Genomic DNA, 18,849 nt, shown 5'->3' with positions numbered 1-18,849 from the left:
TTGCCATTTTTACATTATATACAATATATTAACCGTGGGACTAAAACATTATTTGGAACGATCTTCCATTGTATGCATATGAAAGACCTTTGAAATGGGTAAGTCATGCTTTAATTGATGAATAAATTAACAATTGATTTTATTTAATTTAATTAATTTTTTCATTATTTCATTTCATTTTTATTAACACGGAAAGGTCATTAACACTGAATTACTGTGCAGTGTACAGTAATTTTTATTAACACTGAGAAGTAAAGATTTCAGTGCTAAAAAATTATTTTTTTAATCATGCGTGTAAATGAAACGAAATCGAATCAATGAAGGATAACAATATACCTTGGTACAAATAAAATTAAGGCATAGGCTTAAAAAATATAACTCAGTACTCACTGCAGTGAGTGACAGAGAGCGCATTTTCTCGTCGACAAAAACATAAAGTCACGGACGGACGGACGGACGGACAGACAGACGGACAGACGGAAATGGCGAGCACAATAGTGCATTTTTTCATAAATGGGAAAATTCGCTAAAAAGCTTGATAAATGACTCAGGAATAGGCCAATACTCGTTTTAAACTTTGAATTCTTCTGTCCGTGATTTGAAGTCTCGTAAAAACACAATGAAAATTTTGTGCCGAGTTGAATAAAAAAATTATGAACAATGAAAGTCAAGCGTTAAGGTAAACATAATATTAGTGCGGCAGTTAATGAGATTATCATAGTCGGGCCACATGCGGTGCGTTTAGGCCTTGCCTTATGTACTATAGAGCATTTATGGAGCCATGAGCAGCATTTCATTTGTTATTATTTACTTCTCAAAAATTTTCACTGCCTAGCACAAGATAATGTGGCGACGATTTGATTTACAAGAGTTGCCGCGCGCCATCCATCTGGTCCTTGAAGCCAATTGTTTAATTCAATAGTTACCTCGTTAATAATAATTATTACAGAGATTGCCGTTTAGTGTTTTAACTACGACGAACTTTAGTATGGCTTTAAATGTCATATGAGATAAATTTCACGTTTACGTACAAGTACCTGCAAATCCACATTAGAGTCCCGTCCTTATATGTAATAAATTTTAAATCAGATCGAAAACAACAATACTCAAAGCCAAAAGCCAATTGCCATTCGCTACCAAGAAGGACAGAACCTGCCAACGCGGCACTAATGAACAATCCAATTGTTAGAAGATAAATTTATCAGCATTTATTTCGCCTCGCCTGCCCAAAATTGTTAATGCTATTGTCTCACTTTGTCATGGGCGGTCTCTCATTGGTACCTGGACTCGAACTAATTCGTTGGATACCAACGTTAGTCAAGAATAATTCGTGGAAGCTTACACCTGTGACTATTGTATAGGTTCATTATATTATGTGAGTAATATAACGTTGTTAACAGTCGAAGCAATGTTATGACAAAAGAGTTTGATCAGATAAAGACTTTATAATTCAAACCATTATATTCATGGATTTAATATAATGCAAGTTTTTTAAATTCAAATAAATAATCTCACGTTTATAATTCAAATAATAATAAAATTTTGATTCAGCACCTCTTCACTCAAAAACGGCGCTCTTTCTGGACGCTCGAACTGATCAAATTTGTAGCCAAACCGAGGCACATGATTTCCTATAGCGCAACATAAACAGCAACACACGTGGGTAAATGAGAAACATAATTCGTAAATCCAGCGATTTATTTTCAAAGTCTTTGAAGCTGCATTATTTCATGTTTCAATGTCCTGAATTAGGAAATTGGTAACAGTGATCTTTGTTGTTTTCCGTGTGTTCAAGGAAAATTGGTCTATGAATAAATAATATTTGTTCTTCTGAAAGCAGTATGTTGGCTGATGTAATTTTTATGTTGTGGTTAATGTCTTAAATAATAATGATCTTCGATATCTCTAATGTAATAAAATTAAATTAAATACTACTACGGCTAGCCAAAAAAAGCTACTTGTTGGACACAGTAGAAGCGTTTGAGGAAGAAACATGTTGGGAAGAATAATGTTTAAATATCTATGACATTCTGTTCTGGCAAGAGACGCGCTATATGCTTCGCAAGCCGACTAAAGCAACAATTACTGCAAACTGAAATGTATGCAAAAAGTTGAAGTCGACATTATTGTTGTAGAGCACAAGAAGCCTATTCCTGGGTTATTCCAGCGTTTCATTATAGAGTGTTGGAATGTCAGTTCAAGCGTTAAATTTTTAATCTAATTGGAACCAAACTTTGAAACTCTTTTGGGGACATGCTTGACGATGACATCGGCGCCGAGAGCGGGACCGTCTTGCGTGCTAACGGAATCGTCCTGGGAGTCATCGGGACTGCCGCTGTGGACGTCCGAAGATGAAAGGCCCGCAGCAGAGCTCGAGTCTTCGCCTCCTGACGACGACTGGGATACCGAGGAGCCTTCTTGAGTGGACTCCGAATTTTCCTCCTCAGTGAAACTCTTGCCAAGGCTCAAGCTCTCGATGTTCTCAGCGATGGACTGAGAGGCCCCGGCAGATGAACTTGCCGCAGACGCATCGCTGCCGATGGACGTTATGAAATCAGTGAGAGGATCTGACACTACGCCAGCCGAGCCGAAATGCTGTGCGTCAGTCGCGTCATCTACAGTGTTCACTTGAACGACTTCAAGCGTATCGCTGCCCAACACCGGAGCTCCGATGTCGATTACTCCTCCAGAGCTGCTGACGGCGGATGAACTCAAAGACGACGTTCCTAGAGCCGCAGAACCTGCGCCATCCAAGCTAACGGCGATACCTCCACCCACGCTGCTTGTTGAACTCTGTGCATCGCCGCTGACTGACGCGAATGAGTCTTGAGTAAATCCGTCAACTGATGATTCTGAATCAGCGGCTACTGAAGATGAAGAGGATGAGGCAGTGAAACTGCTACCTGCTGATGATTGGCTGTCGGTGGCAGCTGTTTCTACGTTATTTGAGCTTGACTTCACTGAACCAGCACTCCGAAGCTCTCCTAAAAATGTTGCTGTGGCAGAAGATGAGGAGGCAGATGATTCGCTATCAGTATCAACTGATGATTCTGAATCAGCGGCTACTGAAGATGAAGAGGAGGAGGCAGTGAAACTGCTAGCTGCTGATGATTGGCTGTCGGTGGCAGCTGTTTCTACGTTATTTGAGCTTGACTTCACTGAACCAGTACTCCGAAGATCTCCTAAAAATGTTGCAGCGGCAGACGATGAGGAGGCAGACGATTCGCTATCAGCACCATGAGATGATGCGGACGCTTCAGATGCATCATCGTCGGAATCAAGTGATGCATCTGACGAGGCTGACGAAGATAATCCACCAGACGTGGCTTCAGCATCCGACTCGTCTGTCGATGTTCCAGAAGCAACGCTGTCCAATGACTTACCAACTGCTTCGGCTGGTTGCCGATATGAGTCCAGGCCAGAAGAATCAGCGGCCCCAATTCCCGTGGCGGTCGTATCACTGTGTACATCAATGGACACAGTTTCAGGCCCCTGGATCTGCTGAATATCTTCAACGCGAGCAAACAACGAAGAATCGGTTCCGTATCGGCCACCATTGCCACCTACAAACTCGCCTACAATACTTTCCTGTGCAAGTGCTGTCTGTAAGTTGATGCCTCCAGGCAACTCCAAATCTTCCTGAGGATCATTGTAGTTGATGTAATAGACCTCAGGCCTTTCGTTTTGTGCAGGCAACTGCACAACCTCTCTGGGAACGACTTGGTTTCCTCGTGCCAGCAGGTAAATCAAACTTTGTTGTTTTGGAGGACCAACAATTACTTGTTCTCTGAATCGCACTTCCGGGGATCTTACAAACACGTAGTTGTAGTCACGGTTGGGGTTGTCGAAGATTCGAATGTGTGTCTTGGGTCGCTTGTGATGGGGAGATTGGTACATGTAGTACCTCTTGTTGACCACAGGCGCGGTGCAAGATCCATCTATCCACCGTACCTCTCCCTCCTGGCAGGGTGCGCGGTATGAACCCTCCCTGCTGTCACCCCACGCCGCTGCCACCAACACCAACAACAAAGCCTGGAAAAATTAGAGGTCAGGTCGTGCACAATAGAACTTCATTGGACTCTCATGTTTATTAAAGTTGTGTAAACGATATCATTATTTGAAAAAAGCTAAAATCCTAAATTTATTCACCTAAACAGTTGAAACCTACTGGAAAAACATTCACCAAAACGGCTCAAGTAAAGGGTAATCACTTTTTTGTTGTTCCATTTAAAAATATTACGGTATGGTTACGATACTGTGTCAAATTCATGTAATAGTTATGTTTTAAGTCAGTGATTGTATTGATTCGTTTAGTGGTCGCGTTCGACTGCCAACTGATCACGTCACGAAAACTCAACCCTTGAGGGATCATCTACAAAGTTGATGTGTGAAGAAGAATGGAGCCCTGAATCATGTTGCACTTTTAAGTAAGATATGCGCATTGACGAGGAAGGCATCCCTCATAGTTAACCAAAAATTAAAGTCGTTCCATTTTTGAAGAAGTGCGAGTTTCCATGGGGTGATATATGTTTTAAATATTTTTTTAATTCTGCATAATTGACATGAATGTGCATTCACCTTTTTTAAAAAACGACTACTTAGATGATTAATTTCCTGCAGACGTAAGACGTAAATGAAAAACTCGTCGGCACGCGAAAGTTATCGCACTGCGATCATGTTGACATTTGGTGACATGCATGAGGTGATCCAGAACAACATTAAATTGATCTTAAGAAGTGTAGCGACGGCTGTAGGTTTACGTGTAAAAACAGAGGTCATTGTAAGAAAATTCCAAGGCTGTCGTTGGTGATACGATTCAAATGCAAATTTGACGACGACATACGAAGGTGAGAATTACCAGTCGTGTCACCTGCTACAGATTGATGGATAAATTGTTTTCTTTTTAAAATTAGTGATATTTCCTCGATTTAGTGACACCATTGCCTTATGAACGGCCTAGAATTCGTGTGCTTACACGTGAAAATTAAACTTGGGCAAAAGGCAAATTTTAATGAACTTCTGACTTTCAATTCACTAATTTGTATGAAGGCTTTGATAAAGAAGTCTTATGCTTTAAATGTAAATATTATTGACCAAATAAACAAAATTTATTGTAATTTTTGCTTGCTTCTCTAACCGAAAACTGCTAAGCTTCACTAATACTTGTACTTTTGAAAAGCTTCTATTATTTTTGACGATATTCTTCCAGTGATTAAAATGAGAGATTCTGATGATTTAGCTTAAAAATTAATGATTTGACTATATGCTTGTCTCAATACATATTATTCACAATATACTTGAGTACCACATAATGGTAGAAATATCAAATTAATAATATATGCTTACCTAATGTGTTAAACCTTGAATGTAGAGTTTTGAAAGAGAAATGGGTAGAACCTTATGCTCAAACATGTCTGGTTTTTGTAGATTTAACCATGTAGTTTTTGTAGTTTCTGTAGACCCACTCTAATCGAGATTTTTTTTCAAATGTATAGCGAGCGGTGCCAAATGTTTATGACCAAATTAGGAGCTTCCACATCGATAATCGAGTTTGTTTTGTTGCTCCAGGTTAATGTTATTGGGTCGCGAACCACGGCGACTCAACGTCGCGGGGTTAACCAATCTCTTCAACCAAAGGTCAAATTTGGAGTAATTTTTTATCACGGCCAGGGGTAAAAACTTGAGATTTGATGGGATTTGAATATTTTTTATGCATTTTGGTTCGTCTTAAATCCCTTAATTTAAATATTTGGGCAAGGTTGTCGAGTGGTTAAAGTTCAGGGTATCATGAGTGGAGCATTGAGTTGCGGGTTTGATCGCAACTAGCTGTATTGGTTTCGGTAAAAATCGACGATAAGGGAGCCTGGTGGTTGTGAACAGTAAAATTGGAGCAGTGAATTGCAGGATTAAAACCTCAGCTAGCTGAAAGTATTAAGTGATGTCAAGATTAGGCGATATGGTATATTTGACCCAATAAACTCACATAATGCAACGGGTTAAACTGTCATTTCGAGCTAACCTGCTAACCGAATTAACCCGAGAACCGCAGGTTAACAGCTCTTAATTTATCTGGCACATCTTCTTAGCTTGCCGGTTCAACCTGATAGTCTAAAATACACATTACAGACATTTTGCGTGAGTGCGATGTATTTTAACGCAATTACTACAAAATTTAATCAAAATTATATTGCAAATATGCGATAATTCATCCATATATTTATGTAACCAGCACGAGGAAAAAATATATTGTTTCAGCCATTACGCCTTCCAGAAAATAGATATTTCAGGGTTGTGAGGCTGAATCACAGTTACAGTCTCATGCAATAACGTAACAGTCTCATGCAACAACAATACAGTCTCAAGCAACAACAATACAGTCTCAAGCAACAACAATACAGTCTCAAGCAATAACGTTAAATTCTCAGTCAATAACAGTACAGTCCCAAGCAATAACATTACATTGTCATTCAGTAACGTTGTCATCTATTGCAATAACGCTAAAGTCTCATGTAATGAAGTTACAGTATCAAGCAATAACGTTATAGTCTCTATAAGTAACTTATCAAGATGAATGATAATAATAATTCGGTGACGGGCGATGAGATCACAACACGCAGTTATTTTTTCTTGACTCGCTCGAGATCGAGGATCTGTGTGCGCCTCAGTGGTCCAGGTGATAGTAAAAGTGTTTTTTTTCTTTATAGCGGAACTAGAAATTTTTCTGTTTAGAATGCTTCTAGAAGGGGATAAAGTGCTGCGCATTCTTGAAAGCTGAGTAAGCTAATTAAGAAGTAATCGAGGGCGTTGGTCCATCAGTTGAAAGTTACTTTGATTGAAGATATGCAAAGATGCCGGAAATATGATCGAAGAGCTGGGTTTATTTATGTTAAAGGCATCGTTTTTGCTATGGTTAGACAATTCGGGTATAGCGACAAATCTAGCGTTTGAGTTTCAAAAAGAGTATTCTGATATAAAATCACCCTTTTTACATTTCAAAACATTTTTAAATTCATTAGTTAAATAAAAGAAATTCATTAGTTAAATAAATAGCATCTTAATACCTGCTCACGCTTTCCCACTTGAGTCACCACTGCCCGAAATTTGCTACCACTCTTTAAAATTGACTCGATGGAAGCATGAAATTAATTCCGTTCCGTTTGAGAATTAAAAATAAGGAAGAACTTTCGAAATCTGCCAAAAAATTGTTTGTGAAATAATTTTGTTCAGAACATTAATCGTGCGAGCAGTGCCTATAGTAATAGGCAATAACAGTGCCGTAGTCAACAGTTTTCAGTGATGAAATTGCATTGTCATCTATTATGTTGCACGAGTGTGATGTTCAATAATCGATTTAGTTACATAAATGTGATGCGTGATCATCTATTATGTTGCACGAGTGTGATGTTAGGATTTAGAAAGCAATTATTTTATACCCTTGACGTTATATTGGTTTTATTTATAACCATGGCTGTGAATTGTAACCGTTATTTATAACAGTGGCTGCAAAATGTTAGCGCTATTTACAACCGTGTTTGTGAATTGTAACCTTTACTTATAACAGTGGAGGTGAATAAATTTTGCTTGAAGTCTAAAAAAAAATAATTTTAAACATTTTTGCAACTAACTTGGTAAAATAATAGAGTTGAGTTATTGACAGATGTTAACGCATCCGTTGCTTATGTAAACTTCGATTATTATCTCATCGGTAATTACTTAATATTAGCTTCCGCTGTTAATAAATTTAAATAATTATTAAGTATTTAAAAGATATTAATAAAATATTATTATTATATTATAAAAGTATTATAAATAAAAATGTTATAAATTAATTATAAAATAATTATTAAAAAAAATAACAAATATTATTACAATGAATAAGTTTAAATAATTCCCGTATAAAGTATTTTCGGATCACACAACATGAGAAGCTTGTGGTCTTGACACGAGATTAAGGTTAGTAGAGTGAACCGAACTTGTTCTATTTTACACACCCCATGCATGACATGTTTACCGGTCGTCTACGTGCCGAAATATTTCTAATCTTGTTATGTTTTTATCAGTGGTTTTTGTGCCCCGGTCAAGGTCTCACACTAGATAATATCGTTAAATGTGGCTAGCCTCTGTATGACACTTAGGAAATTATATGTGATGATATCGATAGTCGCTCTATTGATCTTATGGACGGTGTTTTGTAATATATTTCGTTGAATCTCTCGCTGTCCTTTTAAATGTCATTCTTCAAATGTCACATTCAGAAATGGTTCCATGTGAGTTAAATTCCTTGAAATGCCTCCCATCTATCTAAATATAATTTAATTGGGATAGGAAATGGCTCTTTCACGTTATAACTTAAGTAAAGCTTTTTGGTATGAATTGTTTTACATTTGCACACAATATAACTGCCACAACAAACTGCAGAAGGAGTGTGTGGAGCAATATAGATTTTCATGTGCTAATTTTTGGCTTGAATTACCTTTAATTATTGTTATTTCAATATTAACATGATTATTATAATAATTGTTATTATTAATACTATTATTAATACTCTTATTTTCATTATTTTCAAAATTATTATAATTTTTGATATATGCTCGTAATTATTTATAATTGGGTATAATTTATAACTGGTGTTCGAACTACAGAATAATTCCTTCAACTTAAGCTTTCCCCAAAGATAGGTAACAAAAGTATTCACCAAAAAATTCCGTATTAAATTGGTACTCAAGCGGGTAATGATAGTAATTTACGGAAGTTTTATTTCGTGAGATATATTGGCGGAACACGTTTGTTTGTGATGTCAATTCGCTAAAACAATAATGAAACAATAAGCATATTCGAAACTGGAGTTATGAGAATTTGCAGTATGTGTGCAATTCCAGAGTCACCACCATCAGCAGTATTATGCGAGAAGTGGGCTTTGTCATTATTTGATATGTATTATAATATCAATATTAAATTTACCACCAACAACATTACGATGGGAACTGTATTTTGCTCTTGTTTGTTATCTCATCGTTACACCATAGTTAAGAAGTAACCATGAAACAGATAAGGCTAAAATATTACTACGCCTTTCAATATATGGTGCATATGCTAAAATGTTAGGTTTTTGGGTACATAATCGAATTAATGAGGTAAAATGAGGTGACCACCACAAGGGCTAGGTAGTTGGGACCTGTGCAATGTGGCTGAAAACTCACAAAAACTGAAATACTTTCACCTAACATGTGCTCGAGAACCGCAATTCACTCTGGGCTTTTCTTTCTCTAGGTTTGAATCTGAGGTAGGTTCTTCAATGGAATCTCGGGTGAAATCTTAGGTAGATTCGCGGATTGAATATTGGGTGAAATCTTAGGTAGATTCGCGGATTGAATATTGGGTAGAATCTCATGTAGGTTCTTGGATGGAATCTTTAGTGCAGTTATAGATAGGTTCTTGGATGGAATCTTAAGTGCAGTCATAGGTAGGGGATTGAATGGAATCTTAGCAGGAATCTCAGGCAGATTCTTAGATAGAATCTTGGGAGGAATTTTGGAATAAGTGACTAAGCCTATACAGATTCAACTGTATGTATCTAGAACGTTGAAGTGAATAAGCCTAAGTTTTCGTGAGCTTCGTCAATAACAAGGAAGATTTATTCCATATTAAATCGTGCAGGAAACTCATTTATTCCGAATAGTTTGAGAAGTTGTATTCACTTTGCAACAGCGATATTTTTATTAATTGCACCGAGTATGCCGAGTTGTTGGATATTATTCGTGTATCGTTAAATAACGTAGCGTTTAAATTGAGTTCAGTTAATATACAAATAAATACCCGGTGAGAGTTAGTTTTTAATCAACGTAATTGACTACAAGCACATAATCATGTTCTTAGTGAAAATATCGTAAAAATTGCAGTTAATTACACGAAGAAAAAATTAAGACTTTAGATCATTATACAATAGTGAGATTCATTGATGAGAGTGAACGAAAGCTTAATAAGTCACAAGGTATGGGATAAGTCCGTCTGTTACGTATAGATTTGGAGCTAGACATGCTTATTTGTAAATCTATGAAACCTAATTACAATATATAATTAATATGGCGTCTGCTTGAACTACAGCTAAATCAAAATACTAAAAAAACTAATCCCCTATATTGTTAACGTTCTGTATGAAGATATGCCAAATTTATTAGCGTTTTCTTCGCTTTAAAATTCTTGGTAAACGAATGATAAATTGTATTCACTAAAAAGTTCCACTATACCTGGAAATAACACATTCATGATCGATATAAAATTATGACCCTGTCGTCACCAATACATCACATACGTCATCACAATTCACTTGTAGAACGCTTCACTCACCGACACTCTGATCATTTTTGCGCTGCCGAGCAGAATGAGCAAGCCAGGGCCGGGGCAGCGCAGATATACGCGCGGCCAGCGGCGCTGACCTATGACGTCATGCGGGTACCTCACGTGTCTGCCTGCGTTCTCTTCGACACAGAAAAATGCTGCGCTAGGAATTTTTTCCAGGTGTCTGGCATGTTATGTTTTGTGTACAGTTTCGTATTGTAATTTGAGATGAAAATTAGCCTTACTTGGAAATTTGGCTTCCCATCTCTTTTCCTTAAGACTTTTTTCATTCAGAAATTTTACAACGGGTTCTCATTTAGTGTTGGAATCTTTACTTAACATATCTGTGCATAACTGTTAAACGTGTAAACTTTGACATTCGATATTAATTTTTGCACAGCTGATACTACATTAATATCAACATATTATTAATTCAATGTCTGATTTAAGCAAGCAAGGCACAACAGCTCTGCTGAACTTGACAGTGAAACTCAGGGAAGACGTGGCCGTTACGTGCAACTTTCTCGGAGGAGGAAGTGTGCTGAAAATATTCGCCGGTGACTTGGCAAATATTATCGTCTAGACGCCGGGTAATAGGCAGGGCTTTTGATGGATATATGAAATGATAACAAATTTCTAATCGGAAAAGAAGTTTTTTGTATGTTATCAATTTTATATATATTCCTGCATTTCTATGTGCGCTTGATTGTCTCGAGCCTGGGGTTGTTAATATATAGTTATCACATAGTACTTATATATTGTAGGTATACGTATTTCTACTGTGAGCCTTTTTTTCTAGCAACCAATGCAACCAACTCTCAATAAAGTATACGCAATACCTCTAGTGGCAAAATATTGCCTTGATTTAATTTTTTTATTTGTGAAATCATAAGACTACGCACTTCAAAGATGAAAACTGAATTAACGTGTAATAAAAAAGAAGACTTGCCTACATGTGACGTCTGAAGTTATTCATCGTCTTTAAGGGCAATTAAAGACGATTTGAATTAGTGATTCTGATGTTTTTATTGCCTGTCTCAATTTGTGAGAGGAATTGTTTGTTCATTGCCATACCCAATTAATTATTGATATGAATGGGACACTAGAACCATGCCACTCAATCAGTGATGTGAATGGTAGGTGGATTATTTGAAATTAATTGAATTTATAAAAGAAGTGAATGGCATGTGAAAAGTCATACTAATTAATAACGAAGTGAATGACACTTAAAAAATCTTACCAATTATTTAATCAAGCGAAAGGCATGAGAAAAGTCTTACCAATTAATTAATGAAGTGAATGACACGAGAAAAATTTTACCAATTAGTGAGTGAAGTGAATGACATTTAAAAAGTCTTACCAATTAATTAATGAAGAGAATGACACTTGAAAAATCTTACCAATTATTTAATCAAGCAAAAGGCATGAGAAAAGTCTTACCAATTAATTAATGAAGTGAATGGCTCGTGAAAAGTCTTACCGATTAATTTAGTTATTATCTTCCTCCCAGCTGGCATGAAAGTTTGCATGGCTTCAATGGCGGGATAATATATCTTGTATAATGGTTATAATATTATATATCTACTTCATTTGATTATATATCTACTTCAGTTCAATATACTGAATAGGATTCATCCAAGTTTTCGGCTGTTGAATAAACCAAGCTTTGCAGTTGGAACAACTGCCAAAGAAATATTTCACAACGCCACCAAATTTGAATTTTCTTCCAAACTTCCTTATCTCATCTAAGATCTTATATGCGAGGATAAGTGGTCAGAAAATCATATGAAATTTAACAAGCTTTTTATATAATTTATCCTTCGTTATCATAAGCCCAGGTACATAATGTAATACGCATCACATGAAACGTTATTTGTGTATGGTCGAAAGTTCCATCACTTATACACTAGCAACAAACTGAAGGAGAAAGTGCTTCGGCTCAAGACTTACGAGCTTGAGCGCTATAGCTGATGACCTAATGACAGCTGAGTGGTCAATCCAGTTTATGTTACCTTGTGTTCAGAACCTCGCAGCTTTATAATGATTTTTTATTTACTTATTCGTGAGCTGAACACTGCTTTGAAAAATTTATAAATTATTCTATATATCAACTAATTTAAAACTAATCTATCAGAAATTCAACAATTTACAGCTGTATCGACTTTTTGGTTATTATTAATAATGATTTTTAATTTTTTTATTTGCAATAAGATTTTGTTTTACGGTTTTCTCACCCTGCCTAGTAGTGCAACTACAGAATACAACTACGTCAGCAACAACGCTGTTTTCTTACTTCTTCCAGATCTTTTTTCAAATACAAATTTCGAAATCATCATTAAACTTGCGATAATTATCGAAATTCATTGGACTATGGGTTCACCCGCCATGGGTGGTATCAATTATTCGTTATCTGTGACGGGGGTGAGGGGGACCTTGCACAACTCCCCATGAAGGGGGCAACCTCTATTGGGTGGGGGGCGGCGCCCCCTACACATGAACTCTCCTAAAAACATCGAGAAAAACTGACGCCGCCCTGCACGGTGCATCGGTCGAGCTCTGATAGACTTGCAGTATCTAGTCCTTTTGTCACTGCATTTTTGCAGTGGAAATGATACGCACAATCAAAGCTGGGCAGCGCTACTTTGAAATGGGCGCTACCGCTATCGCTACAGTGGCTTCAATGTAGCGCCGCTACCGCTACATGTAGCGTGCTACTGCCCACCTCTGCGCACAATGTAGTGTGTAATCGTGCAGCACTCAAACACGCAATTCCAGATGCGATTTTCATCCTTGATGAGCTTTGCGTTTCAAACTTGGGTGTTGATTTGGTGATGTGGAAATGAATTTTAAATTCAAAACACTTTTTGTGCTGTTTCTGCTTTTGTTCGAATAAAATTTTTCATTATATATCGAGTTGGACGAGTTCTCTAAAATTTAACTTCTTTATTATGCTGAAAAAAATTAAAATGTGCCAGTTTCAACATTACGTAGTCAAAAGTTACTGTCAAATTCCTGGTTCTCAAGTGTACTTTTATTGTATATTTTGACCGTAGAAGCATGCGTGACAGTCACTTTACTTGTGTTCAGTTTAATAAACATCTAAGAGTTTAAATTTCGGTGTTGGCCCTAGAGTGAATAGAAGGAAATGTTTGGTACTTGTATTTTAATTCTGAACATCGTGCTGGCTATGTATTCTAGATTTTTATCGTGTAATATGTTCGAAATAAATTATTTTACTTCTCGGTCATACCTTATGTGCAATACAAATTTCATGTAACCATTTTTTACTTTGTATATTCTTATGTTTACGGACGCCGATTTTATAAAGGAAACGGAACGAAAAGTGTGGATGCAAATCATTCACAAACCGAATATACGTAACATTTACAATTACTATTTTAAAACCAATGTCACAAGGAATTTAAAAGCAAACAAAACACCAAGCAAATTCACTATATCGATGCTGAAAACGTTTCGAAGTCCAGCTCCATCATCAGTTCGATAAACTAAAAATGAATAAAATCATATTTTAAGGAAATATATGGAAATTAAAACAAATTAAATTATTAAAACTATGGAAATTAAAACAAAACCTAAACGAATATCAATTAGGTAGCAATAGAACATCAATCTACATAATAACGCGCGCTAAGCATGTTTTACATGAACTTTGCGAAACCATGACCGTCCCCAAGCTGATTTCTTAGAAGACTTGACCTCTTATTCTGATGTCGAAACTTCTATGTTTGAATAAGAAGAAATTACTGATGTTCGACAAGCACGAACCCTCACCAGATGAACTGGATCCAACTTTCAACGAAGATCCAGTGACATTTACCATAAATCTTGATATTTTTGTCAGCATTCTGCTCAGGGATATTAATTATTATAAATACGTCAGTGAGACCAAGTCGCTATAATTGGGACATAGTTGGAGAATCTTTACATGATATCTCTTGAACATCAGACATTTAGAATACAATGAAGCAAATTTAAACTAAATTAATCATTTGCTACAGTTTTCCGTATAAATGTGTCGTATTCATCATATTGGCGTTTTAATCAATGTTTCGTATGATAGTTCTGCAGATTAAATATGATTTATTTTTATTCAATTTATTAAATTTTGTCCGGAATTTTTCCAACGCTCTGATTGAATGAACGAGCAAGTTGATTAAATTGAACTCTTTGTCCCCAATTTTCCCAATTTTTTATTATTATTGGGAGATCGATGAAGAAATTAAAATACTCAACCTAATTCAGCTACATAATAAAAAACGTGCATGCAATGGCTCTGTTTTATTTTTATGTTTCAAATAATTTGAGGATTAGATGAGCCGCCTGACTGAACACAGCTTTACTGATGGATCGCTGGAGGTAATTTATGAGATACTTGATTGTTTTATGGAAATTATTTAACCATATATAGGATTTAAGAGCCTACTTATCCCTCATTAAATTAGTAATAAAATCTGACCTTCAAATCCGGAAATGATGCGTTTCGCTTAAGATGGCATAGGATTATTGCTGAAATTGGTACTGAGTGAGAGTGGCTGAAATAAAAAGTTATTTTTTACTGTCATTCATTTGTTTTTGCAGGGAAATTTCTGATGAAGAATCATAAAAGGACCAGCAAGGTCTCTATGAAAATTAGTGATAGAAGAAGCATCAGTTCATTTCCAATTAACCTTGATGCTCTAGCAAATAATTTTAAAAATCTAAAATGGCCACTGCACTTCGCATGAATACATAATTCGTAAGATTTTACTTTTCAAATTCTAAAAGGTTTTAAGTGCAGGGATTTGGTTAGACGATAGAATTAACGCTTAAAACGAGCAGTAGTGCAATAGCATCCTGAATTGAATTCCGAAATGTATTAGAGAGACACTCATTGTGTCACCAGGCTTTTCTCTTCCACACAACTGGAACTTTATACTCAGATTGAAAACATTCAAAGTGAATTGATGAATCATTGAGGCTCTATAGATGCGACCATGAACGACATTTCACATCGACACCTTGTGTCGGCACAAAAAACGTGTCCATGTGCTCTATGAACTTAGCTATGAGAAATGAATTATGGCCGATTCATAGACTTAACACGTTGACTGCGAAGTGGTACATATGCGTACCACAAAATGTATTTCTCCAGGACGTAGTGGTACATAATTCCGGTTGCTTAAAATCGGCCTAATCCGAGAGCTAAAAAGGCCAATAAAGGCTGATAACTCAATATATACTAGTTTATTTGTAGGTTCCGCTATAAAAAATCCTTTTAATTAGGCAGTGCCCCATCATAAATTTTAGCCGGCCAAAGCAATCGAGAAAAACTAAATCACGCAATTTGTCCGGAAAAAATGACCGTCTGGCGACCCTGTTTAAAAACAGTACAAAAAATGAAATAATGGTACAAGATAAAGCAATCGGAGTCAAAGTGTTAATATCACTCGATTGTTAAAAAAATATCAAATTTAGCAAAAATATGAAAGCTAGAAACTAAAAATCATCATTTCCTTATAAGAGAAAAGGTTTTCTCTTATAAAGTAATGATAAATTTTTTGTCTATATTCTTTGCTATCAGTCGTTGTTATTAGTCGTTGCTTATGTTCAAAATCATCGGTGACAGACCCATCCAGGCCTATTCTTCAATGCCGAAGATACTATACTATACTATTAGATTCTTGATGGATAGGCTTAGTTTGAACTAAATTAAAGCAGTGGCCGTTGCTGTGCCGAGTTTTAGTCATGGCCGCCCTCTAGACACGCTAATAGTGATTGTAACATGAAAATAGTGAGCAAACCCATTGAGTGAAAGGACATTCCTGCAATAACTTCCACTTATTCCTAGAAATTGATATTTATGTTAAGGTAACGATGCTCAATTTCAGTTCGGACTGGAACTGATAAGTAGCCTTGTAATAACTATTATTTTATATGAATAAATACCCTTCCCTAATTACTCTTCCATACCCAAAACTGTTATTTATGGCTTTAAAATGGCCATTTTATCAAACTTATGTTTTCGGATGCATAAACCGTCGTCAATTCTATTCGGACCTAAAGACTGGATAATGATATTTACTGTCATTTGAAAGAGGGTTAAATAATTAATACAAGAAGCACCTAAATAATGAAAAATGAAACAAAGATAAACCAATCAGAAAATTGATAGGAAAATATTATAATATTTTCCCTCCAATATTCAATGATATTTCCCTCCAATAAGAGGAAACTGAATATCGTTTGGCAGAAATGATTTTTTATTGGGTAAGTAAATCATATAAGAAAATGAAAGAATAATCATACGCTAAACATGAATTTATAAGTAAAGAAAATAGCCAAAAAGTTCAACATTTCTTATAAGCGAAAACGTTATAAGAAATGGTGAACTTTTTGGCTATTTCTTTACTTTTAAATTCCTGGTAAATTGGTGACTTGAGCAGCCAAGTGATTTTATTACGCTAAACATATAATATAGTCGTTAACTTTTTTATTACTATCAACATTTAAACGAAGATCAGGCGGTTTACGTCGTTTCCCTTTAACACATTATATATCCTAACGAAAGAATTTATTTATACTAAAATCAAAATCTGCATAGTTGCCCATAGGTAACTTTTTGTATTAGATATGAAAGTAACCTTTAGACTTAAGTAAAAACGCGCTTGCTAACGCATTTTTGGAGCAATTTCTTAACCCATGTCGCTGCGGCCACTCTCGATCGCTAAATTTAGATTCGTCCTCTATGCCTGCCGTGAATGATCCATGAGTCTCCATTGTATTCAAGTCAACGAATTCTTAAAAAAATTGATTGAGTATAATCTTTGTAGAGCATTTCGCTCAATTTCAGGGGCGGATTTGAGTTAAAAATTTTCAAGGAGAATTTCTAATGGTGATAGCGATGGTGCCGGTGTTGAGTACCAGTCTTGGGTTGAGTACCTGTCTTAGGTTGAGTGTGATGGTGCAGGTGTTGAGTACCTGTCTTAGGTTGAGTGTGAGGGTGCCGGTGTTGAGTACCTGTCTTGGGTTGAGTGTGATGGTGCCGGTGTTGAGTACCTGTCTTTATTTGTGTGATGGTCCAGCTCCTCATATACTCTCTCCCTTTCATAGTCACCGCATTGAGATCACTCAGCCGTGAAGACCTGTGCTTTGTACTGCACACCTGAGAGGCACCTTTCCTTTGTGCTGACCATATCAGAAATTTGTCTCGGCGTGTCTACAAATTATGTGCGGTGCGTGAAGTGTTTATTAAGAACAGAAATTCGCAAATGAATTGAATTTTTTTAGTGCAATTTATTGTTGAAGACCTTTGAAAGTGGCTCATGAAAAAATACAATTTTACGAAAAATTATGAGAGTTTTAAACATTAGATGAATATAGTTTTTTAGACGTGTTTGATGGATTAGTGAATGCTGTTATATAAGGCAATTTGTTTAATAGTGAAGTGGATAGAAAGGAATACAATTCAAGATACGTCGTTGAACGTGGTTCGTGAAGATTTCCGAAATGAAATTTGAAACAGTGAACAGGCTTCAACAAATGAAATTTCTCCTCGAGAAACTATTCGGATGTTCTTATTTATTATTGTTATATTATTGTTATCAGAATTGGAATTTTGTCGAGCATTTATGTTATTCAGAATGTTAGAATCAGAATTTTTATAATCATTAAGTTAGAATCACAATTTTATCGAGCACTTATGTTACAATTTTCATTTTAAGTAACAGAGGTCATTTATGTGATTGCTGGCTCTTACAGATTGGTAGCGATTTTTCGAATTCATTTCTGCAAAACAAATTTCAGGTAAATTAAAACTAAAAACTTAAGGAAACTAAGATAATAAACGATTTGTTTAAAAATTTTCTAATAAACCTTGAGTGGTTGAAACAAAAGGTCCATCATTTTTTGTATTTTGTATCGCAGAATTAATCAATAGAGAATATATTAATTTATTATCAGAAAGTTTAACAACCAACGAAAATTACCTTTTGCGGGTGTTGAGTACCAGACTTGGGTTGAGTGTCATGGTGCCGGTGTTGAGTACCAGACTTGGGTTGAGTGTGATGGTGCCGGTGTTGAGTACCTGACTTGGGTTGAGTGTCATGGTGCCGGTGTTGAGTACCAGACTTGGGTTGAGTGTGATGGAGCCGGTGTTGAGTACCAGTCTTGGGTTGAGTACCAGCCTTGGGTTGAGTACCAGACTTGGGTTGAGTGTGATGGTCCCGATGTTGAGTACCAGTCTTGGGTTGAGTACCAGCCTTGGGTTGAGTACCAGACTTGGGTTGAGTGTCATGGTGCCGGTGTTGAGTACCAGACTTGGGTTGAGTGTGATGGTGCCGGTGTTGAGTACCAGACTTGGGTTGAGTGTGATGGTGCCGGTGTTGAGTACCAGACTTGGGTTGAGTGTGATGGTGCCGGTGTAGAGTACCAGACTTGGGTTGAGTGTGATGGTGCCGGTGTTGAGTACCAGACTTGGGTTGAGTGTGATGGTGCCGGTGTTGAGTACCAGAC

At 36.5% G+C, this 18,849-nt stretch overlaps 1 protein-coding gene across 1 annotated transcript; it reads right to left on the bottom strand.

Annotated features, from left to right (window-relative positions):
• Window positions 1–1,662: 1,662 nt before the first annotated feature.
• LOC108680134 (suppressor protein SRP40) lies at window positions 1,663–10,404 on the bottom strand. The gene is made up of 2 exons (XM_018168906.2): window positions 10,348–10,404; window positions 1,663–4,032 (listed from the first exon to the last, which is right to left on the bottom strand). Exons 1-2 carry the CDS (start codon window positions 10,360–10,362, stop codon window positions 2,218–2,220), a joined length of 1,830 nt encoding a protein of 609 aa, XP_018024395.1. The 5' UTR covers window positions 10,363–10,404; the 3' UTR covers window positions 1,663–2,217.
• Window positions 10,405–18,849: the final 8,445 nt, after the last annotated feature.

This window comes from Hyalella azteca, unplaced genomic scaffold (assembly GCF_000764305.2).
Source record: "Hyalella azteca isolate HAZT.00-mixed unplaced genomic scaffold, Hazt_2.0.2 contig4415, whole genome shotgun sequence".
In the NCBI taxonomy this organism is placed as follows: Eukaryota; Metazoa; Arthropoda; class Malacostraca; order Amphipoda; family Hyalellidae; genus Hyalella; species Hyalella azteca.
The sequence above is the reverse complement of the archived record's forward strand: the minus strand, read 5'-3'. Positions and strand labels throughout refer to the sequence as shown.